The sequence below is a fragment of the Erythrolamprus reginae genome, chromosome 3, assembly GCF_031021105.1.
Source record: "Erythrolamprus reginae isolate rEryReg1 chromosome 3, rEryReg1.hap1, whole genome shotgun sequence".
NCBI classification, from domain to species: Eukaryota; Metazoa; Chordata; class Lepidosauria; order Squamata; family Dipsadidae; genus Erythrolamprus; species Erythrolamprus reginae.
The window spans coordinates 144,183,077-144,207,109 of NC_091952.1; the positions used below are offsets into that span (position 1 = coordinate 144,183,077).

A 24,033-nucleotide genomic window follows, 5' to 3' on the forward strand; every position below is an offset into this window, starting at 1 on the left:
CGTTGGATTGGGAATGGTATGTAAATATCAGGAATGGGCCAGGCCGCGTTCTGGTAATGAAAATGGAGCACATAGTGTAACCATGCATGCGCAACTGGTGCTATTCCAGTAAAAATGACCCAAATCGGCAATTTTTGCCCAAATTTCACTGCCGGAAGGATGTCCATGCGAGATTTCAGGTGCTGCACATGCACAGCAGCCAAATCTCACTGTGGCACCTAGAGCGGCAGCTGGGGCCAGCAGCAACAGTGGCCTGCCTGAGCTCCGGCCACGTGGCCTGCTCTGTTCTCTCCCACACTGCAAGCATCTCTCGCCATGGCGATGGCGCCCTGAGTTAGTTGTAGCCTTTGGGAGCAGTAGCACTGTTCTCCTGAAGGCCGCGACTCACTCGGGGCACCATCGCCGCGCCGAGATGCCTGCGGCATGGGAGAGAACATTAGCAGGCCACGCGGCTGGAGCTTTGGGCCACCCAGTCTCCTTCCCATGCCGCATGCCATCTTCTCGGCCTCGTGGAGAAGCGTGAAGCACCGGAGCAAAAGGTAAGGCAGGCGGTGGGTGGGGGAGCACTTGGGCTGCTCGCGGCAGGACAGGCAACAGCAGGGCAGGCATCGGCCAGGCAGGTAGCTGGGGTAACTTACCTGATTTTCACTGTTTTTGGCTTTTTTGCTTCTGCGCATTTGTGGAAGCAAAAAAATCTGGAAATCGTACATCCTCGTGTGAGATTTAGCTTCTGCGCATGCGCAGAAGCTGAATTCTGCACCACATGCATGCATGCTCCCAGCCTGTTCCAGTGGTGCCGGGAATGGAGGCCCGTTGCTGGTGAAGATGCATGGGAGGTGCCACGCAGGACAAGAAGAATGGGCACATGTGCAAAAGGGTTAGGGACAGTGTGTGTGTGGGGGGGGACAACATGAGGTAGGAAGGGTACAAATGTCTGTGAGAGGTCAACGAATTTGTGTGTGTTAGGTAGTGTGTCTGGATGTGGGAGAGTATATGAGAGGTGCTCTTCAAGTCATGGATGATGCACAGGGGTGGTTGTGGGGATGTCTTTAAGAGATGTCTTAAGGGATGTGGGTTGGGAGAGCATGTAGTGAATGGTATGCACTGGGGAAAATGTATGGGGATCTCCTTTTCAGTGTTCCTCCCTCCCCTCTGTATTCATTCCTCCCCTTCCCTTCTGGCAACTGCTGGGTGGAGCAGGGAGCAAGAAATTGCAAGTCATTTGGAAGCTGTCAAAGAACATTTAAAATGAGCATCATGTGCCCACATCAGCAACCCAAGAATACAGAAGCAATCACAATTTCCCCAAATTTTATTTCCTTGCAATTCATGGATCCTAGATTCTTGACACACTCTGTAAGTTCAGACTATTTAGTAATAGCAACATCACTTAGTGCTTTACAGCTCTCTCTAAGTGGTCTACAGAGTCAGCATATTGCCCCTAACAATTTGGGCCCTCATTTTACCCACCTCGGAAGGATGGAAGGCTGAGTCAATCTTGAGCTTGGTGAGATTTGAACTGCCAAACTGCAGGCAATCGGCAGTCAGCAGAAGTAACTTTCTCCAGCTGAGATTCTCCAGCTGGCATATGGTGTTGCTGAGGTGGAGGGGCAGAGAATGGCAGAGAAAATTGGCTCCCAGTGGGGAAGAGGCCAGGCCACAAGGTCATTTACACAGGTAGCCCGCCACCACCACCCCACTCTCACTGGCTGCTTGTCTGGGGAAGCTCCAAACATCCGACCTTGCCAGGGCTCCTCCTCGCTGGGAGTCACCATTGCCCCGCCAGGGACAGACTCTCTGCCCCCCCTCCCATCCCAGAAGAACAGCAGCAGCTGAAGGGGAAAGGGAAAGAGCGACTGGCTGGCTCAAGTGCATGGGGTAGAATTTTCTGGCTGGGCAACCAGTGGGGCTCTGCAGGAAGAATGCCAGAAACAGGCAGGGATGCCTAGGGGAGCCACACAGCTGGTGGAGAGAGCAGAGGGGCATCTCGACCCCGCTTTGATAATGGCCACAGGGTCATCTGTGCGGGCAACCTCTACCTCCACCCTGCCCTCACTGGCTGCTTGTTGGGGAAATCTCTGAATGCATGGCCTTGCTGAGGCTCCTCCCCACTGGGAGTCCTCATTCCCCAGCCGGTGGCATAATCTCTGCCCCCACATCTCAGCAGTGCCATGTGTTGGTTGGAAAAGCTCCAAATGCCTGGGCTTGAGAATGGCTTTATCTCGACAGGGAACGGGCCGGTAAGAACAGTAAGAGGAGTACCGTCCTTTTTTTGGTGCTCAGGATTCTGTTCAAATGCCTAGCTCCACATAATGGAGTGAGCGCCCATTACTTGTCCCAGCTTCTGCCAACCTGGCAGTTCAAAAGCAGGTAAAAATGCAAATAGAATAATAGGGACCACCTTTGGTGGGAAGGTAACAGCTTTCCATGTGCTTTCAGAATTTAGTCATGCCAGCCATATGACCACCATGGAGATGTCTTCAGATAGCGCTGGCTCTTTGGCTTTGAAACAGATACCACCCCCTAGAGTCGGGAACCACTAGCACATATGTGTGAGGAGAACCTTTACCTTTCTATAGTACAAAATGTTACTATAGTACAAAATCTTTTCAGTAGGAAATGACTTTACTACTGAAAAGAAGTAAACTGTGGTATCATTGCTCTTTTCACATTAATTGACCCAAAATAAGAAAAAAATAACAAAATTGCTCCACAACTCATCAACCTTGAGGTATAATTGGCCATCTATACAAGTTATAAATAAATAAACCTACTAAAAATACAAAAATTGAAAAAAAATAAACTTCTAAAATGAAGCAACCTATGCTTTACTACACAGTTTCTTAATTTATTTATTTTGTCAAACAATTATAGGGCGGTAATTTGTACAAATAAAACATTAGATAAGTAATGATAAAAAATAACAAAAGAAGACAATAGGACAGGGACGGTAGGCACAGTGGTACACTTATGCACCCCCCCTTACAGACGTCTTAGAAAGGGGAAGAGGTCAATTGTAGATAATCTAAGGTTAAAGGTTTTGAGATTAGGAGTAGAAACCACAGAACCAGGTAGTGCATTCCAGGCGTTGATTACTCTGTTGCTGAAGTCATATTTTTTGCAGTCAAGTTTGGAGCAGTTGAGATTTAGTTTAAATCGATTTCATGCTTGTGTGTTGTTGCGGTTGAAGGTGAAGTAGTCGTTAACAGGTAGGACATTTTGGTATATGATTCTATGAACGATAATTAAGTTGGAACGGAGACGACGGAGTTGTAAGTTGTCTAAACCAGCGTTTCCCAACCAGTGTGCCGCGAAGCTCCTAGGGAAGCTCCAGCTGGGCGGGGTGCTGCTGGTGCCGGTACCTCCGACCTGGAGCTCCCACTCGCAGCTGCCCCCGGCTACTGCCCGATGCCACTGTTGCCGGCGCTCTCCTGCTGGGCCCCAAAGAAGGAAGGCGGGAAAAAGGAGGCGCAAAGAATGAAGCTCTCCTTTTCCCCACCTTCCTTCTTTGGGGCCCAGCCGGAGGGCACCGGCAGCGAGAGCAGGAGGGCGCCATCAGCAGCGTTACCAGGTAGTAGCCAGGGGATGGTGGTGGCAAGAGTTCCAGGGTGGAGGCACCAGCAGCGGCACGCCCAGCTGGAGCTTCCCTGGCGGGGGCGGCAACCATTATCCTTTAGGGCCCAGCGGGAGGGCACTGGCAGTGGGAGCGGGAGGGTGCCGGCTGCAGCGGCCCCAGGCAGTCGCGGGGAGATGGCGGCGGTGAGAGGGAGCTCCAGGGTGGAGGCACCAATGGTGGCGGTTGGACGTGCTGCTGGACGCCGTACATGCTGGCACTGCGGGGCTGGCACTGGCTCGCTGGCTGGGCCGGAGGTGCCAGCCCCATGCCCAGCGCAGCGCTAGTATATACTGCATCCAGCAGCACGTCCAGCTGCTGCCATCAGGGCTCCCGCTCGCAGTCAACCACTCTGCCGCCACCCCTGGCTACTGCCCGATGCCGCTGTTGTCAGCATGGTGTAACAAGAGAGAAAGAGAGAGAGAGAAAGAGAGAGAGAGAAAGCGAGATAGCAAGAGAGAGAGTAAAAAGAGAGGGATAGCAAGAGAGGCAGAGAGAGAGACAGAGAAAGAGAGAGAAAGAAAGCAAGATAGCAAGAGAGAGAGAAAGAGAGAGATAGCAAGAGAGGCAGAGAGAGAAAGAGAAAGAGAGAGAGAAAGAGCGATAGCAAGAGAGAGAAAAAGAGAGAGAAAAAGAGAGAGAAAAAGAGAGATAGCAAAAGAGGCAGAGAGAGAGAGAAAGAAAGATAGACATAGCAAGAGAGGCAGAGAGAGAGAGAGAAAGAGATAGCAAGAGAGGCAGAGAGAGAAAGAGAAAGAGAGAGAGAAAGAGCGATAGCAAGAGAGAGAAAAAGAGAGAGAGAAAAAGAGAGAGAAAAAGAGAGATAGCAAAAGAGGCAGAGAGAGAGAAAGAAAGATAGACATAGCAAGAGAGGCAGAGAGAGAGAGAGAAAGAAAGAGAGACAGACAGAGAGAGAGAGATAGCAAGAGAGACACAGAGAGAGAGAGAGAACAAGAGAGAGAGAAAAAAAGCAAGATAGAGAGAGCAAGAGAGGGGGAAGGAGGGAATGAGAAAGACACAGAGGGAGTGAAGGAGGGAGAGAGAAAGAGAGCAAAAAAGAGAGGAAGGAAGAAAGAAAGAAAGAGGGATGGAGAGAGAGAAAGGAAGGAAGGAAGAGAGAGAAAGAGAGAGGGAGAAATAGAGCGAAAGGGAGGAAGAGAGATATTTTTTTGTCCAAACTTTTTTTTAGCCCGCGCCCCCCCCCCCCCCGCTCAATGTTTCCCAGGATTTTGAAAATATGAATAATGTGCCGCGGCTCAGAAAAGGTTGGGAAACACTGGTCTAAACCAAGAATTTCAAGTCTGGCGGAGTAAGGTATTTTGTTGTGAGAAGAGTAGTGAAGGACCCTTCTTGTGAAATATTTCTGGACTCTCTCAATTGTGTTGTTGTCAGATATACAATGTGGGTTCCATACAGGTGAGCTGTATTCTAGGATTGGTCTGACAAATGTTTTGTAAGCTCTTGTTAGCAGTTCAAAATTACCAGAGAAGAAGCTAGACACAGATCTTGATCTAGAATTTATATGATATGGACTACATTAGAATTAACCAAACAGAGAGAAAAAGTGGATATTGAAACGAATGTGTGGGCGGATCATAATCCTATCACTATACAACGGAAAGGTAAAAGAAAAAGACTAAGATGGATTTTAAAGAGAGAAATTTTACCAGAAAAAGACTTTCAATTATTTATAAAGAAAGAGATGGTGTTTTTCTTTCAAGAGAAAAAAACAGGAGACACTACCTTACAAATTCTTTGGGACATGGCTAAAGCCTATTTTAGAGGTTTAGTTTCGACTTATGCAAGCAATCAAAATAGACAAATTTTTGGATATAAAAATGATCTTGAAAGGAGACATAGAGAACTGGAACAGTCTTTCCAATTAGATCCACAAAATATAGAAATTCAGGAAACTTTGGACTTGACAAAGCACAAATTAAATTTGATGGAAAATGAGGAATTAGCTAAAAACATTTAAAAAATAAGGCAATTTTTTTTTGAACAGGCGAATAAACCAGGGAGATGGTTGACTTATAAAGTAAGAAAATGGATGAAATATTTAGAGGATGAAGAAGGATAATTAAAATATAAAGAAGATGAAAAAAGGAAATAATATGGGAATTCTACCAAAAATTATATAAACAAGATGTTATTGAGGATGAAAAAATTTGTCAATACTTAGAAAAGGCAAATTTACCTAAAATTTCAGAAACTATTAGGAAGACACTGGATGCTAAGATAACAATGATGGAATTGTCTGAAGCTATTAAGAAACAAAAGAACGGTAAAGTCCCAGGACCTGATGGACTACCAGCTGAGGTATTTGAAGAGGTATTTGGGCCTATCTTTTTGGATTTGATAAATGAAATATTTATACAAGCTAAAATTCCGGATACTTGGACAGATACTCTGTTATGGAAAGAAGGGACTGATACACAAAAAGTTAAGAATTATAGGCAAATATCTTTGTTAAATGTTCACTATAAGATTTCTGCATCAATTATTGCAAATAGACTTAAAAGATACTTAAATGAATTTATACATTCAGATCAGAATGGATTTTTACCTAAAAGACAAATTAAGGACAATATGCGTATAATTTTAAATACTTTAGAATATTATGAACAGCACCCCGAAAAACAGATGGCACAGATGTTTCTGGATGCACAAAAGGCTTTTGACAATTTAAACTGACAATTTCTACAGGTTCTTACATGTCATAGAAGCAATTTATAAATAAACAGTCGGCAAGAATAATTGTGAATGGAGAGATGACCGATAAATTAAAAATCACCAAAGGTACAAGGCAAGACTGCCCATTATCACCACTGTTTTGACGTTAGAAGTACTGACTAGAGCTATAAGACAAAGAGATTTTGGGCCTCAAAATTTGAGATGAACAATACAAACTTCAAGCATTTGCAGATGATTTAGTTTTCATTTTGGAAGAACCACTTACTTCAGGCCCAAAACTCCTAACTCTTGGACTTCAGTAAGGCTTTCGATAAAGTCGACCACAATCTCCTAATCCACAAACTAGAAAAAAATGGAGTAGATTACTACACATGTAGATGGATAAATAGTTGGCTGACCAACCGCACCCAACGAGTTGTCCTCAACGGCACCAAATCCACATGGAAAAAAGTAGACAGTGGAGTACCACAGGGCTCTGTCCTGGGTCCTGTACTCTTTAACATCTTCATCAACGACCTGGACGAGGGAATAAAAGGGGAACTAATAAAATTTGCAGATGACACCAAGCTGGCGGGGGTAGCCAACACCCTTGAGGACAGGCTCAGAGTACAAGAAGACCTAGACAGACTATCACAGTGGGCCCATACCAACAAAATGAGGTTCAACACCGACAAATGCAGAGTCCTCCACCTCGGCAAAAAGAACCCTAGACATACATACAGCCTGGGAGATACCCCACTCAGCAGTAGTGACTGCGAAAAAGATCTTGGAGTCTTGGTGGACAATCAACTAAACATGAGTCAGCAATGTGCAGCAGCAGCCAAAAAAGCCAACTCAATCCTAAGCTGCATCAACAGAGGAATACGCTCCAAGACCAGGGAAGTACTAATACCACTCTACTATGCCCTGGTCAGACCCCACCTGGAGTATTGCATCCAATTTTGGTCACCTCACTACAAAAAAGACATCGAAACTCTGGAGAAGGTGCAAAAAAGAGCAACCAAAATGATTAGGGGACTCGAAACCAAGACTTATGAAGAGAGACTGAGAGAACTGGGTATGGACAGCCTAGAAAAAAGAAGGTCTAGAGGGGACATGATAGCAGTTTACAGATACTTGAGGGGTTACCACGGTGAGGAGGGGGTCTCTTTATTCACCAGGGCACCAGAGGGCCGGACGAGGAACAATGGTTGGAAGCTGACCAAGGAGAGATTCAACCTGGAAATAAGGAAGAACTTCCTGACGGTCAGAGCGATCAACCAATGGAACTGCCTGCCAGGGGAGGTGGTGAACTCCCCAACTCTGGACACCTTCAAGAGGAGATTGGACTTCCATTTGGCTGGGGTGCTGTAGGGTTTCCTGCTCAGGTAGGGGGTTTGACTCGATGACCTAACGGTCCCTTTCAACTCTATTAATAAATAAATAAAACTCAAATTGAGAATTATGGAGAAGTAGCAGGACTTAAAATCAATAAAGAGAAGACAAATATGAATGTAAAAAATATGACAGAAACCCAAAAATTGATTTAAAGACACTTTCAGTTAACAGCAAGATGTTCGACATTAATGGAAGAAAACTATATTAAATTGAAGAAACAAATTGAAACTGATTTGCAAAAGTGGAAAAACATGCAGTTGTTATTGATGGGCAGGATTGCACTAATTAAGATGAATATCTTACCATGATTGCTTTTCTTATTTTCAAACATACCAATTAAAGTTAATAAAACCTTTTTTAACTATATGAATAAGATAACAACGAAATTTATTTGGCAAGGAAAAAAACCAAGGATTAGTTTAAAATGTTTACAAGATGTACGAATAAGAGGAGGATTTGGACTCCCAAACTGGCATTTGTATTATCAGTGGCAATGACATGGATTAAAGAATGGATAACGCTCAGAAACAAAAGGCTTTTGACTTTAGAAGGGCACGATTTACAGATAGGATGGCACTCATTTGTACGGTATGGAAAACGGACTATACATAGATACTTTCAAAGACATAGCATTAGAAATTATTTAATTGAAACTTGGGAAAGAATTAAAAACAAACATTATTCTAAAGTACCTTATTGGACTGCACCTTTGGAAGCTCAGATACACCCCAGCAGAGTACAGTGGAATAAAATTTCAAGATATAAAGATTTAATAGTACAGTCATGGGAAATTTTGCCATGGGGTCGCATGAGAAATTGAGATGGTTTTAGAGGTCCGGACTAATATAATTAACTCAGTTCTACCTAATACTGTAAAGACCCAGACCCTGGCCTGACCTAAACACCCAGACCCATTCTACAGACCCCTAATTGTTTGCTTTACGGCAACACGGTGCATCACAGTCACTGCGCTGGAGTGTTTGCGTGGTGAGGCAAGAGGGAAGATCTTTTCCTTTCATGAGTTTCTGTTTTGTTGTTTGCAGGGAAATAGAGGCTCACAAAAGAAAAGCCATGGAGATATGACCTGGGGTGATGGTGTGTGTGCCAGCAGAGACCGTTGCCATGCCTGCCATAAGTTCGGCATCATGGACCTAGAGTTTTTCATTTTTTAACTACACTTTTCTATCATAGAAAGGAACAAAATATCTTGAAACATTTCATGTGAACTGGCAAATAACAAAATGTAGTTTCATATATTATTTCTTACTGTTCGTTAGTAAAATATGTTGAGCAATTTTAGCTTCACTTTTGTAACTATAAGTAGAAAAATATTGGAATATTTTTGGAATACACAGTACATACCCATGCTATTTTGGGACCATGCACAATAAAAAATGAGTTTACAACCAGGAACTTGCAAATATACAGTAACAATAAACTTTGGTTCACAGCCAAACTTAAGCAGTTACGTCATTCCAAAGAAGAAGCATACAGAAAAAGTGTAGAATGCTGTACAGTCAGGCCAGAAATATATTAACAAGGGAGATCAGAGCAGCAAAAAGAAACTACCCTGAAAAGCTAAAGAATCAATTCTCAACAAATGAACCAGCAAACATGTAGAAAACTCTCAAAAACATCACCTGTTACACCAAACCACCTTCCCAAGCTGAAGGAAATCAGCAACTGTCAGATGATCTGAATGTGTTCTACTGCAGGTTTGAAAAGAAAACACAACCACCTAGCTCCACAAGCTCCATCCCAGACATACCAACAACAGCCAAATCTTCTACAACTGAACCCATCCCATTGGGTTTACAACCCCTAGTGATCACAGAAAAGGAAGTGAACGGTCTATTTCACAGACAGAAGCTTGGAAAAGTACCAGGCCCAGGCAAGATAATTCCTTCTTGCTTAAAAGTCTGTGCTGACCAATTGACCCCCATGTTCACCCAAATCTTCAACAAATCACTACAGTTGTGCTATGTTCCTTCCTGCTTCAAATGCTCTACTATCATCCCAGTGCCGAAGAAGCCCTCCATCAAGGAACTGAATGACTACAGACCAGTTGCTCTAACATCTGTAGTTATGAAAACCTTTGAAAGGCTAGGGATGTTCCACTTGAAAACCATCACAGATCCACTGTTAGACCCCCTGCAATTTGCATACCAAGCAAATAGATAGACAGATGATGCTGTTAATATGGCTCTACATTACATCCTACAACATGTTGAATCTCCAATGACCTACACCAGGGTCCTCTTTGTAGACTTCAGCATTCAACACCATCATACCGGACATTCTCTTAACCAAACTAAATCAGCTAGTGGTACCTGAACACACTTGTAAGTGGATCACAAGCTTCCTAAAAGACAGGAAGCAGCAGGTGAAGCAAGGAAAAACCACATCAGATACATGCACAATTAACATAGCCCACCAGGCTGTGTATTCTCACAACTTCTCTGTATACACCGATGACTGCATCTCAAACAATCCATCTGTTAAATGACTGAAGCTTGCAGACGATACAACAGTGATCGGACTCATTCGAGACAATGATGACTCTGCATACAGGTGGGAGGTTGAACAATTCACCTTGTGGTGTGACTGGAACAATCTAGAACTGAACACACTCAAAACCGTAGAAATGGTGGTAGACTTTAGAAGAAACCCACCTGTCACAATACTAGACAACACAGTATCAACAATAAAGACCTTCACATTTCTAGGTTCTATCATATCTCAAGACCTAAAATGGTCACCTAACATCAAAAACAACAACAAAGAATGTTCTTTCTGCACCAACTCAGGAAGCTCAAACTGCCCAAGGAGCTGCTGATATAGTTCTACAGATGAATCATTGAGTCTGTCATCTGCCCCTCTCTAACTGTCTGGTTTGGTTCTGCAACCCAACAAGACCGACAGAGACTTCAGAGGATAATCAGAACTGCAGAAACAACAATTGCTGCCAACCTGCCTTCCATTGAGGACCTGTGTACTGCACGAGTCAAAAAGAGAGCAGTGAAAATATTTACTGACCCCTCACATCCTGGACACAAATTATTTCAACTCCTACTCTCAAAATGTCACTACAGAGCATTGCACACGAAGACAAGTAGACACAAGAACAGGTTTTTCCCAAACGCCATCACTCTACTAAACAAATAATTCCCTCATACTGTCAAATGTTTTAATAAGTCTGCACTTTTATTTTTACTGTTCTATTCCTACTAGTTTTTTCTCATCATTCCTACCATCCTTTTCCTCCCACTCAGGATTGCATGACTGTAACTTGTTGCTTGTATCCTAAGATTTTTATTAATATTGATTGTTTTTTCATTGCTTATTTGACCCCTATGACAATCATTAAGTGTTGTACCACATGATTCTTGACAAACCTATATTTTCCTTTATGTACACTGAGAGCATATCCACCAAGACAAATTCTTTGTATGTCCAGTCACACTTGGCCAATAAAGAATTCTATTCTATTCTATTCTAATTCTATTCCATAAGAACCAGACTACACACTTTAATCTTTGTGCATATTCCAGCATGTTTCAGTTGATAAAAATCTAGAAAAGTTTACTACTTCCCAAGATATTTTCATGCACTTTTATAGTATAAAAATAACATTCATTTATATAATACCTTATCTGTGTAAAGCAACTTACCCACTAGTTCCTGGTCTCTGAGCCTGAGAAAAACGCCAGTCTGTGTTAGGTTGTGCTTGCTGGGGGGAGGGGAAAACATAATGATGAACATATTTCTATTTTTCAATTTAAGCACAACATACTTATTATTACTGCAGAATATTAAACCTAAATTGTAACATATGACCAGTTTATACTTTTAAAGTTTAAATTATAAACAATATGCACAAGTATACAATGACATTTTCAAGCTATTTCCAAACAGGAATGCATGATAAATAGTCTACTTAAAAAGTTTGCTTGTTTCTTCAACAGCACCAGTATCACCACAATCTGAAATATTCTGTAATCTACTAGAAAATCATTCACAAAAATTGTACTGCATAAAAATACATGAATGAAATAAAACATGAAACAAACCTGAAAAAGCATAATTGAATATCCCCAATAATGATTAGGGGAGGATTGATCCTGAAAGATAATTGTTTCACTACATTTTTTCCCCAATAGAATATGGATGGATACAGGAAAAATGAGAGGGTAGATTCAATAGGTAGTCCTCACTTACCAACTACAATTGGAACCTTCAACTCCAACACTAAGTAATGTGGTTGTAACCTGAAACGTCATATGACTGCATTTAACTAATGATGTTAGTTCATCAATTTCAGCTGCAGTTATTAAGAAAATTATAGCAGGTTGTTAAGCACTTAACTAATATTATATCCATCCTAAAATAAAATACAGGAAATAGTATAAGAACAGACTAGATGGACCATGAGGTCTTTTTCTGCCGTCAATCTATGTTTCTATGTTTCTAAGCATGATTTCATGTGATCACAACTTGTGACTTCCTTCCAGCTTCCCCATTGACTTTGCTTGTCTGAAGGAAAAGTCACAATCAATGTTGCAAATAACAATCACCAGACTGATGGGATACAACCAGTGATGGGCTCCTACGAGAACGGTCAGGAACGCAGTTCCGGTAGCAAAATTTGGAGCTCCACCCCAGAGCATCCTATTTGCACTGAAAGATGTTGAAACAAAATGCATAAGCCACGCCCACGGTGTGGTAGTAAAAATTTTGGTAGCCCATCACTGGATACAACTATGTGTGTTAGTTGCCAGGTCCCTGTATTGTGATCACAAGACCATAGGATTTTGTAACAGCCACAACTTCAAGGACTCCTTTTTCAACACCATTTTAATGTCAAGTGGCTGCTGAAGGAGTAGTTGCTATGTAGGGACTGCTTGTAGTAATGCTTAACATACACACCACATTATTAAAAGATATCCAATGAGTTAATCATAGAGTGAAACTTCTGAAAATTTTGCCAAGATACTGTAACGTCAAGGAGTCCCCAGGAGTTCAGCAGTCCCCAGGAGTCAACACAAAGGCACACAAAAAACCTTAAATGAATAGTTTTCTGAAAGCAGCAGAAGCATCTTTTTTCTGTCTCACTGAAAAAAGCCAGGCTTTTTTTCATGAAAGCCAGACATCAACTGTACTTCTACAAGTTTCCAAACACCATTTCTAACCAATTCTAAGTGGGCACAGCGCTCATGGATGTAGTTTTCTATGTCAGTTTCTGAAGATTTCCCCTGATGTTATAAAAATTAAGATTATGTATATATTACTTCATATATGTAAAACTTCTTTTAATCTTTTTTTTGGGGGGGAAATGAAATGCCTATACTGTATAGCACTATACATCCAATACATAAAATAATAAAACAACTTAAAGGCTACCTGGATTTTGTTCAGGAAAATAAAGTTAATAGAATTTGCAATTCTTTTTTTAAGGCAATAGCATGTAACTTGAAGACCTTAACCAAACTTTGTAGAGTCCATAGCACTGAAATTTGGCAGCAAATAACAATGTGATGATTTGTGGAGGTTTGTGTGGGTTCATGGATGGTAATTTTAACAGTGAAAATGCCCACCCTCTAAAAAATCAACAAAATAAACAACCATCTTCCCCCAAGAATAAAACTGTCATCCCTGAATATGGGATAAAGTATCATAAAACAGACTTAGAAGGCTATTTTAAAGAAGTAAACTCAAGAGCAAAAGGAAGATATTTGTTTTGTCTTGAGCATTTGAGCCCAGGTTCCTGCATTTCTTTAGATAAATAATTTTGTATAATGAAAAATAAGCATTAAAAGTTTGTAACAAAGATTATTCTGAATACTACTTAACAGTCATATAGAGTTCTAGCAATATGAGAAAGACGAGAACATTTCATGGAATCGGCAAAATCACAACCCCTTGCTACAAATGAAGCATCAGGCATATTTGCAAATCTCCAACTGGAAGCAAGGAAATAAATACCTATCCCACAGAATCTTTTCAGGGAAGTAACCATAGACTGGGAAAGGATAATTTAGGTCACTGCATTCCATTCAGTCCAGGAATCAAAATTAAGGCCTCCTTGAGAGATGGCTGCCTAGCCTCTAATATTGAACTGGACTTCTGGTTAGGAAGTTTTTCTAACACTCAGCAGAAACCAGTGTTCCTGAAACTTTTCTTTTGCACTCCCCAATAGGTGTTATAAAATGTTTTGCTTGTTTTAGTCTGAAATGAAGTTAAGGTAGTTAAATTTAGTTAACAGTTAAATCTGTCCAGAACTTTTGTCCCAACCATTTGCTGCACAAATACTATATTTTTCAGAGTATAAGATACATGTTTTTACCCTCCAAAAGAGGGTGAAAAGTGGGGTGAGCCTTATACACTGAATGCAGCCCCACCCAGCCACCCCCACCCTTTTGGCCTCTGCCTCCCAGCAATTTACCTCCTTGCAGCAAACAGAACAGAGCCTGTTAAGCCAAGCAACTGATTATCAGCTTCCCAACCCTCAGCTGATTGAAGCTGCAGACAGTCCAGGGGCTAAAACTGAAAGTGAAACTAAAGCTGCAAGGAGGCAAATTGCTGGGAGTACAGGCAGAATTTTATTTTCTTGTGCTAATCAGACTGCTGAAACTGGATACAAGGAGGTAAGCTAATAACTATAAATGTCTGTAGAATGTTCAAATTATTAGACTTATTTTTAAAGACTGCTTTATTATTGTTCTAGACAACATCATAAAATGAAGAAGCTTTTTAAAATAAATGCTTGATTTAAAGAGGCCCAGTGTTTTTGTATCTTTTATCTTATATCTGCTATTTTTAAAATCATTTAAAATATTTTTAAATATTTAAAATATTTTTTAAATAGCAGAGAATAATGTATATTTCCAGAAAGCCACATTAATTTTAACAGCATCTGCACAAGTATAGTCTGAAATGTAACAGTGTCCTTTTTAGTATTAAGATAAGGCAGTTGAATTAAACACTGACTTAGTCATGTTTGGAGTAGATCTATTTAAACAATTGGGAGGAGTTAGTATGACTACATTTAAGAAAACTTTCTGGCATTAATGTAGTGCCATAATGTACATTTCTCCAAATCTTTGCTATTTCTATGGGTCAAGCACACTTGCACAGAAATACACAGCAAACAGTGTATATATCATTTGTACTGTTTGATGGGAAGCAAAAGGCAGAAATCCCCCCCCCCTTATTTTCCTCCCCCAAAACTCAGGTTCCCCTTGTACTCCGGTGCATATTATACTCCGAAAAATATGGTAACTGATAACTGAAAGAACTTAATCTAAATTTCATCTGCTAATTTTTGTTTATCAATAAATTTATTACCTGTTCCTTATCTAAATTGACACTGAAACCTTCGTGACACAGTAACCAAACAGTAACCAACACCAAAAACTTTCTATTAAAGGGCAAACAATTCACTGGATTATTTTAATACTGTTTTATTGTTAATTTTATCAGCTTTCTAAATTTTCTAGATTTGATTTCTGTTTGTAAACTTACCTAGCTGCACTGAATGCAGGTAGTCCTTGACTTATGATATTTGTTTAATGACCATTCAAAGTCCTGAAAAAATTGTTTATGACTGGTCCTCATACTTATGACCATGGTAGCATCCCCGTGGTCATGTGATCACAATTTGGGCACTTGGCAACTGGCATGTACTTAGGGTGGTTGCAGCATCCCAGCCATCTTCCCAGCCATCTTCCAACAAGTAAAGTCAATGGAACAAGCTGGGTTCACCTAAAGATGCTGTGATTTGCTTTACAAACACTGCAAAAAGGAAATCAAGTTTGGTGTGATTCACTTAATTACTACATCCCTTAGTAACATAAATTCTTGGCCCAAATGTGGTCATAAATCAAGGACTACCTGTAAAAGAATCAAAATAGTAATTAGCAAGACTAGGATCATTGACAAAATAAACTTCATTCTCTTTTAATACAGATGTCTCATTGAGGAGCAAAGACAGTTGTAAATGTGGAGACAAATGACAGAACAGATTATTTATAACAAAGCATCCACAATCACTTGCAAAAAAAACCAGTACAAAACTATTCCCTATCCATGAAGATGATATCTTCAGATGAAATAAAAGTTCATGGCAAAGTTTCTTTTAAATATAGATTGCAAAATTTTTGTATATCCCTATAGATATATATTTATATAATGTTCCAGCATTGTCTTGGTGTATCTTACCGCATCAGAGGGGTTCTGCAAAGCACTGCCTGTGTGTTCAAAGGCAAGAATGCTTTCTGCTGTAGTAGAATGACTGAAAGGTTTAACAAAAAAGAAATCTCCCTGCTCAGACATAGGGGAGAAACAAGACTTGTAGTTCTGACCTCCAGCTCCACTCACTTCAAGGTATCTTATAAAGCCTTCTGGATTTGGATACCCACTGATATTTATGGTAGATTTCCGGTCTGTCCTCCTACTACACCAGCGTGATATGATCCAGTTTGGGATACAGAAGCCAGATTTGAAGCACCTGGCTCCTACAATAATCATCATTACACAAGACACTAGAGAGATAGCCACAAGAGAGATGATAAGATAAAGAGTTAAATTCTGAGCCCTGGCAGGTGACTTGGGGAGAAGGTCCAAGGACTTGGTAAAGTCCTGTGCAGTACTATCCTCTGAGGAGATTATTAGAATCAATGATGCTGAAAGAGATGGCACCCCATTGTCCTTCACTTCTACCACCAACCGGTGAGAAACCCCAGGTTCCCTCAGTGTCCGAATGACACGGATCTCTCCTGAGTGGTCTTCTACTTTGAAAGCATTCATCTCATTTGTCTCATGGAGCAAATGGTAGGAAACCCATGCATTATGGCCACTGTCAGCATCCACAGCCACTACTTTAGTCACCAGATATCCAGGTTCTACTGGGATTAGAAGTGACTGATGAAAGGCAGAATCTTTGGGAACTTCTGGGTGTACAATTACAGGTGCATTATCATTTTGATCCACTATGAACAGATGAAGAGTGCTTGTGCTGCTTAGCGGTGGGAAACCTGAATCTTTCACCTCTACTGAAACTTGAAATACTTTTTCTTGCTCATAATCTAGAACCCTGGAGGTATAAATACTGCCATTTTCTTGATTGATGTGGAAATAGGTTGAGATGGGCAAGCCATGATTTCCGGTATCCACAATGGAATAAGATAGCTTGGAATTGACACCTACATCTGGATCACAGGCTGACACAGAAAAGACTAAAGTTCCAGGAGATGTATTTTCCTCCACATGGGCTGTGTAGGAAGCGATGGAGAAAGTGGGTGCATTGTCATTGATATCTGAAACTTGAATTAATATAGTTTTCTCAGTTGACTTTTGAGGTATTCCAGAATCTGTTGCTTTAATTGTGATACTGTATCCAGCAGTTTTCTCTCGATCAAGTGGGCCATTAGTCACCAGTGAATAATGTCCTTTAAATGAAGATACCAATTTAAACGGTACATGTCTTGGAATCTCTAAGCGGACTTGTCCATTTTCCTCAGAATCATTGTCCTTTGCTTGGATAAGTGCAATGATTGTTCCTATGGGTGCATCTTCTTGTACTGAGCTAGAAAGAGTGGTCAACATAATCTCTGGACTGTTGTCATTAACATCAACAAGTTCTACTCTAATATTGCAATGGCCTTCCATAGCAGGGGATCCCTTATCTTTAATGTAGATGGCTATTTCATATGCATTGGCTTCTTCATAATCCAATAAAACTTTTGTCTTGATTTCCCCTGTTTGAGAGTCCAGGCTAAATACATCAAGGAGTTTTAGCTGTACACTGCTGCTGGATTTAAAGAAATATTCAACTTCTCCATTAGGTCCTTCATCTAAGTCAGTAACATTGAGTTTTGTTACAATAGTCCCCACCTGGATATTTTCTTCCAAATAAACCTTTGATACAGGTGGTTCACACACTGGAGGATTATCATTTGCATCAAGAACATGGACTGTTACTTGAACAGTACCTGACTGAACAGGATTTCCATTATCTAGGGCAGTCAGGATTAAACGATGTGTAGCTGCTTTTTCCCTGTCCAGAAGCTTTTCCAATACAATTTCAGGTATTTTGACCCCATCTCCTCTGATATTGATACTCAAAGCAAAATGTTCATTTGGACTGAGCTCATAGGTTGCAATGGAATTGGAACCAGTGTCTTGATCTTCTGCAACTTCCAGCCGTAATCGCGTGCCTAGGTTGGCAACTTCAGTGATTTCTAAAGAAACAATGTCCTTTGGGAATCGGGGGGCATTGTCATTCACATCCAGTATCTCCACCTCCACCCGGTTAAGTTGCAATGGATTCTCTAGCACCAACTGAAAAGGAAAAGAACACCTGGGGCTGGAGCTACATAGCATTTCCCGATCTAACCTCTCATTGACGAGTAACATGCCGTCTGCCAGGTTCACTTGGAAATATTGGCGCATTCCCTCACTGACCAGCTGCAAGCGGCGAGCACGCAGAGTCCGCACATCCACTCCCAGATCCTTGGCAATATTCCCCACGTAAGAGCCTGGATCCTGGTCCTCTGGGATGGAGTAGTGAATCTGCATGGAGATGAGATCTGGCAGGGAAAACACTGAAGCTAAAAATAACAGCAGCTGCCATTGCAAATTCTGTCTGCTATCCATGCCTGGCTTGCTTCAGTCAAAGGAATTGCAGCTTCTGGCTGCTGCTGCTGCTGCTGCTTCTTGCCGGGGGTTGGGGGAGATGGGTGGGTGAGATTTTTTTCCTGCTTCTAGATACACTCTGTCCCTCCCACCTGGTGACTCTGGGATGACCCGAGAGGAGCAGTGCAGCCCCCCAAAAAGGATGCTGCAGCTTGAGAGGGGAGAGGAGGGGGAATGGATTTTCAAGCAGCAGTAGCGGCAGCGGCAGCAGCAGCTCCTCCTTAGCAAAATGGAAAACAGGAAAACGAGCTCTGAAATGGATACTAGCAATCCCCTCCTCCGTGACAGCACTGAAGTCCCTTTCTCAAAATACATCCCCCCTCCCAAATACTTTGCCCATCTCCAGAGCCACCATGCTCCTTCCCCCCTCCTTTTCCAGCGTAGCAGAGAGAGCTGTCCCAGGGGTGCTCTTGGCCAAAAGAGCTTGCATAGACTGCCTGGCTGAAAAAGCTGAAATCAAAAGTGTACAAGAAAGGCAGAGGGACTTGCTTAGAATATACATAATCTCAGGAAAAAGAAAGACAACCTCCCAGCCTTAATTCCCAATCTTCCCCAAAGCAACTGGAACAATATGGATGCCAAAGGAAATGATTGAATGAGTGAGTAAAAAGCCAATATGCAGCCTACTAGACAGACAATTCAGAAGACTTCAGGATGGGCTTGTGTAAGTTAACAATGTCTATGCGATAGATTATTCATTGATTTCCCCACCCTTATCTCTTGTGCACAAGAGACAATAAGAACCCAGGTCTTAAGCAGAAAATTCTCACCTTGTGAAAGAAGCTGGCTTCAGTTAGATTGCTGCAAGAGGCTGCCCTAAGAGTCAAATTAGGTTTCATAAACACAAACTCGCTGATATCTGATACAGGAGAAAAGCAAGATCTGTATCCTCTGACTGGAGGTCCTGAAGAGGCTACCTGTACTCCAATCATGGCATCTCCAGGGCTCAGCTGATAATGATAATGTCCTGTCATGTGATCTGGGACATTTTCAAGTCCACTAACTTTACTTCCACAGCATCCAAAAATAGTAGATGTTGCAAGAGCATCACAGTGAAGACATCTTGCTCCCAGGGCCACCAAAGCAATCAACATGATAGTAGAAATTGCTGCCAAACAGATAATAAGGTATAAAGTCAACATGGGCGGTCTCTCACTTTCCACAGAGTGTGCACTTAACCCTAGAAACACTTCAGAAGTGCTCTCTTCCAGGAATATGATCACAGTAACTGAGGTAGACATGGAAAGTTCTCCTGAATCTTTGACAACTATAACTAATTCCTGGGTAGGATTGTCTAAGTCCTGTATTATTCGTAGAGTCCTCATTTCCCCACTGTGAAGACTTATACTAAACAGACTAAGATCTGTGGCTTGTTTTAGATGATAAGATAGCCAAGCATTTTGCCCAGAATCCAAGTCCACAGCAATAATTTTTGTGATTAAAGCTTTGGACATAGTAGATCGAGGAATCCGGAATTGTACAACTGAATCTTTCCCAATAAAAGGAAACTGAACTTTTGGTGCATTGTCATTCTGATCGAGTAGATAAATGTGCACCATAACCCTGTTGCAGAGAGAAGGAGAACCACCATCACAAGCTTCCACCTGAAACTGAAAATGATTGGTACACTCATGATCAAAAGAACTCTCTGCAAAAACTTCCCCATTTGTTGGGTTAATGGAGACAAAAGAAGTTAGATCTTCAACCAGTTCTTGTCCTGGACTGGACAAAACAATGTAAGATAGCTGGGAATTCTGATCTTTATCTGCATCTGTTGCAGAAACCTTAAGGAGAATCACTCCTACTGGATTGTTCTCTTCTATGATGACTTCATAAAATGACCTGTCAAACTGAGGTGGATTATCATTAACATCTGCCAGAGTAATGGAGAAAGATGTCTGTTGCAAGAGAGATGGATTTCCTAAGTCAAAGGCACAGATAGTGATATTGTATTGAGAAGAGTTCTCACGATCCAATTGCTCACCAATGAGCAAGGAATACTGGTGCTCAAAATCCTTCCGAAGTTTAAAAGGAAGATTTTTTGACAAATCACACTGAACTTTTCCTTGATCCCCAGAGTCTCTGTCTTTGACATGTATCACAGCAACTACTGTTCCAGGAGGTGCATCTTCACTCATGGAACTGGAGAAAGATGTGAGAATAACTTCAGGGACATTATCATTGATATCTGTCACTTCTACAATAACACTGCAATGCTGTTCCATGGTAGGGGAACCCATGTCCTTAGCTTCCACTTCAATTTCATATATGCTGGCCTCTTCAAAATCAAGAGTCCCTTGAACACGGATTTCTCCTGTGATATTATCAATAGCAAATATTCTACACAAAGCTTCAGAGTTATGACTGCTGAGGGAATAGCGTACCTGTCCATTGGACCCTTCATCAAAATCAGTTGCATTCAGTTTAATCACCAGTGTCCCAGGAGGAGAGTTTTCTACCAAGCGGACATTGTAAGTGGGTTTGTCAAAAACTGGATGATTATCATTAGCATCCAGAACATAGACAGCAATTTCTACAGTGCTAGATCTGGGGAATGTGCCCCCATCTTCAGCTGTCAGGATCAAATTGTGGATAGCCACACGTTCTCTGTCCAATGTTTTCTCCAGAACTAGTTCTGGGAATTTGGTGCCATCGGTGCGTGCCTTCACATTAAGGTTGAAGTTCTCATTGATGCTGAGGTGATAGGTTTGCAAAGTATTTGTTCCTATATCTGGATCCTGTGCATGTGGAATAGGGAAACGGGCACCCAGGGCAGCCAATTCATAGATCTGCAGAACAATTGTGCTACTTGAGAATTCAGGAGCATTGTCGTTGATATCCAGAATCTCCACTTCGATGCGATAGAACTCCACTGGGTTTTCAATAGCAAGTTTAAGATGCAAGAAACACCGCAGGTTCTGGCCACAAAGCTGCTCTCTGTCTATTCTGTCATTGATTATTATGATTCCAGTGTTCACATTCACAGAGAAATACTGGAAGTCGGAATCAGAAAGCACCTGCAGATTGGCAGCTGCAAGCTTTGTTACATCCATTCCTAAATCCTTAGCAAGATTTCCTACAAAGGCTCCCCGAGTAAGTTCCTCAGGGACAGAATAACGGATCTGTGCAAAACAGTCATTCAGAAACAGACAGAAAGCAAAGGTATGTAAGAATCCCAAACGCCAGGCAGTTTTTTCTGTTCTGAGCATCTTTCAGAAATCCACGGCAGGAAGGTCTAAAAATTGCAAAACAGGAGCTATTTATAGCACACAGTAAAGCTTTAAAACCCTGAGAAACTCACCACTTATCCCAACGAAATATGCATTATATGAAAGAAAGGGTCTATAGTCAGTATTTACCTCCCTCATTCATTGTTTTGGTTTGAGAGAGATTGTCACTGCTATGGAGGGAGTGGTACGCACGGCAGGTCTTCAGCGTTAACTGCCTGTTCATTCGCTGAGACTGCTTTTCTATTTATCCAATCAGCAGAGCCTTTCCCAGGACAGCAACACAAGCACCAATCCATATCTGAAAGCAGCTACTGTGTGAAAAAGGACCGCGTAACCTGGTTTTTTTTTCCCTTAACCTAGAGACACCAGACAAAAAAGCTGTGGAAAATACAGCCCAGCATCTTGTCCCATTTTGGCTTTGTTCTAGTTTATCTGACCACCAGAAGTATTTACAGCATGCAAATATTTGATCTAACAGCAGAGCTGGCTCCTCCTATATTATATGTGCAGCAAAACAGCAAATTTCTCATTTTCTATCAGGAATGACAATTAATTAAGGCTAGCAACGGCTTCTTCTTTACCCCATCCCAACTCAACCAGTTTATTATTTGTAGAATGTTGAATTAATTATGCTTTTAAGATGAGATGTATTTCCCCCCAAAAAAATACATATTCCATTTTTCTACAGTAACAATAAACCACATGGCAGCTTTCCAATTGTAAATATGTTAAGAATGAAAGAAAATCCGATTTTGACAGCATTTGAAAAATGATATACACAATTATTAACATTCTCATTCTTGCCCAAATCAAACCACTGCTCTCCAGTTTTTGGTTCCTATCATAGGTACTTCCAACACATGTAATATCATGGGGATCAATTCACAATATTTGCCTCATCTTCCTCATATTTATTTTAGAAAACACAGTCAGAGTTCCTGGTCCTTTTTTGGTAACAAGTAAAGTGACCAGATTTTAAGATTGGGAAAGAGGGACACCGTTGAGCAGGAGGGGGGAGCGCTAAAAAAAGTTTAGCCAAAAATAATTGGCAATTTTTTTCTTTTTCTCTCTCTCTCTCCCTCCTTCTTTCTTTCTCCCTTCCTCTCTCTTTTTTCTCTCCCTTTCTCTCTCTCTTCCTTCCTCTCCTTTTTTCTCTCTCTCTTCATTCCTCCCTCTCTCCCTTTCTCTCTCTCCCTCTTTCTTTCTTTCTCTCTCTCTCTTTCTCTCTCTATCTCTCTGTCTCTCTCTTTCTTTCTTTCTTTCTCTCTCTTCTTCTCTCTTGCTATCTCTCTCTTTCTCTCCCCCTCTTGCGCTCTCTCTCACACACACTCTCTCTTTTTCTCATTCTCTCTTTCCCTCTCTTTCTCATTCTCTCACTCTCTCTCTTGCTCTCTCTCTCTCCGTCTCTTGCTCTCTCTCTCTTGCTTTTTTTCTCTCTCTTGCTTTTTCTCTCTCTCTCTCTTGCTATCTCTCTCTTTCTCTCTCCCTCTTGCTTTCTTTCTCTCTCTCTCTTGCTCTCTGTCTCTATCTTTCTCTGTGTGTGTGTGTGTGTGTCTCCTTCCCTCCCTCTCTTTTTTTACAATAGTCCACATGTCTGTCCAGTTCTCCAGCATGGATAGCGTGCTGCTTAGGCTGCCATAGCAAATTTGCAACTGATATACCGAACAGGCGGGCAGGAGGCGGGGGTCTCTGTCTTCTTCCCAGCTATTTCAGCCCGGGGAAGGAATTGAGGTGGGGTTGGAGGTGTTTTCATCCCCCTCCCCAAATTACCAATAGGGTCCCAGGCACCCCAGGCTGGAGTGGGGAGAGGGAGAGAGAGAGAGGTGGCCAAGAAGCCAGAATTCTCAGCTGGGGAGGCAGGGAGCCTCGGCCTCACCACGAACAGCAAAGGTGACCCCTCCCCAAATTCCTCCTGCCCTTTTGACTCAGCCGCCAAGCCTTGCCCACCGCCCCCTCCCTTAACCCTTCCTGAGCTGCAAAGGGAGAGAAAGGATGGAAAGACTCCCGAGGCAGGTGACCACCCACCCACAAATCTCTCTCTCCCATCAATAACAGAGCACGGTCAGTCTCTCTCTCCACACCTGTCGGGAAGGAAAAACACCTGGCCAAGACGGACCCACCTTTATTCACCGGGTGAGCTGGTGTTTGGAAAGAGCAGAGGGGTTTTCCTGCCTGATGCAAACACTTCTCCGTCCGTCTGCCTGTTCCCAAGCACAGTGGACAGGCTATCAGAGGAGGAGGGAGTGAACACCTCGGCCATGCTTCCCTTTCCTTTCCCTCCCCTTTGCTGTCCCTACTAGCGTAAGGTGACTAGACCGTCCCCTTTTTAAAAAAATCAGGACTTTTAAAAAACACCACAGGATGCGGAACATAATAATAATAATAATAATAATAATAATTATTATTATTATTATTATTATTATTATT

General features: G+C 41.9%; 1 protein-coding gene across 6 annotated transcripts in view; it reads right to left on the reverse strand.

The window, feature by feature from the left end:
- The window catches only part of LOC139164579 (protocadherin gamma-A4-like), a 183,859-nt gene that overhangs the window by 18,709 nt on the left and 141,117 nt on the right, over nt 1–24,033 (reverse strand). For 4 of the 6 annotated variants that reach the window (XM_070746900.1, XM_070746906.1, XM_070746901.1 and 1 more), the window contains exon 2: nt 11,356–11,414. In XM_070746900.1, the coding sequence (XP_070603001.1) occupies nt 11,356–11,414 (59 nt within the window). Of the gene's footprint in view, nt 1–11,355; nt 11,415–16,447; nt 18,338–19,146; nt 19,229–24,033 lie in introns of those variants that run through there. The other 2 variants (XM_070746905.1, XM_070746904.1) reach the window with 2 other exon arrangements.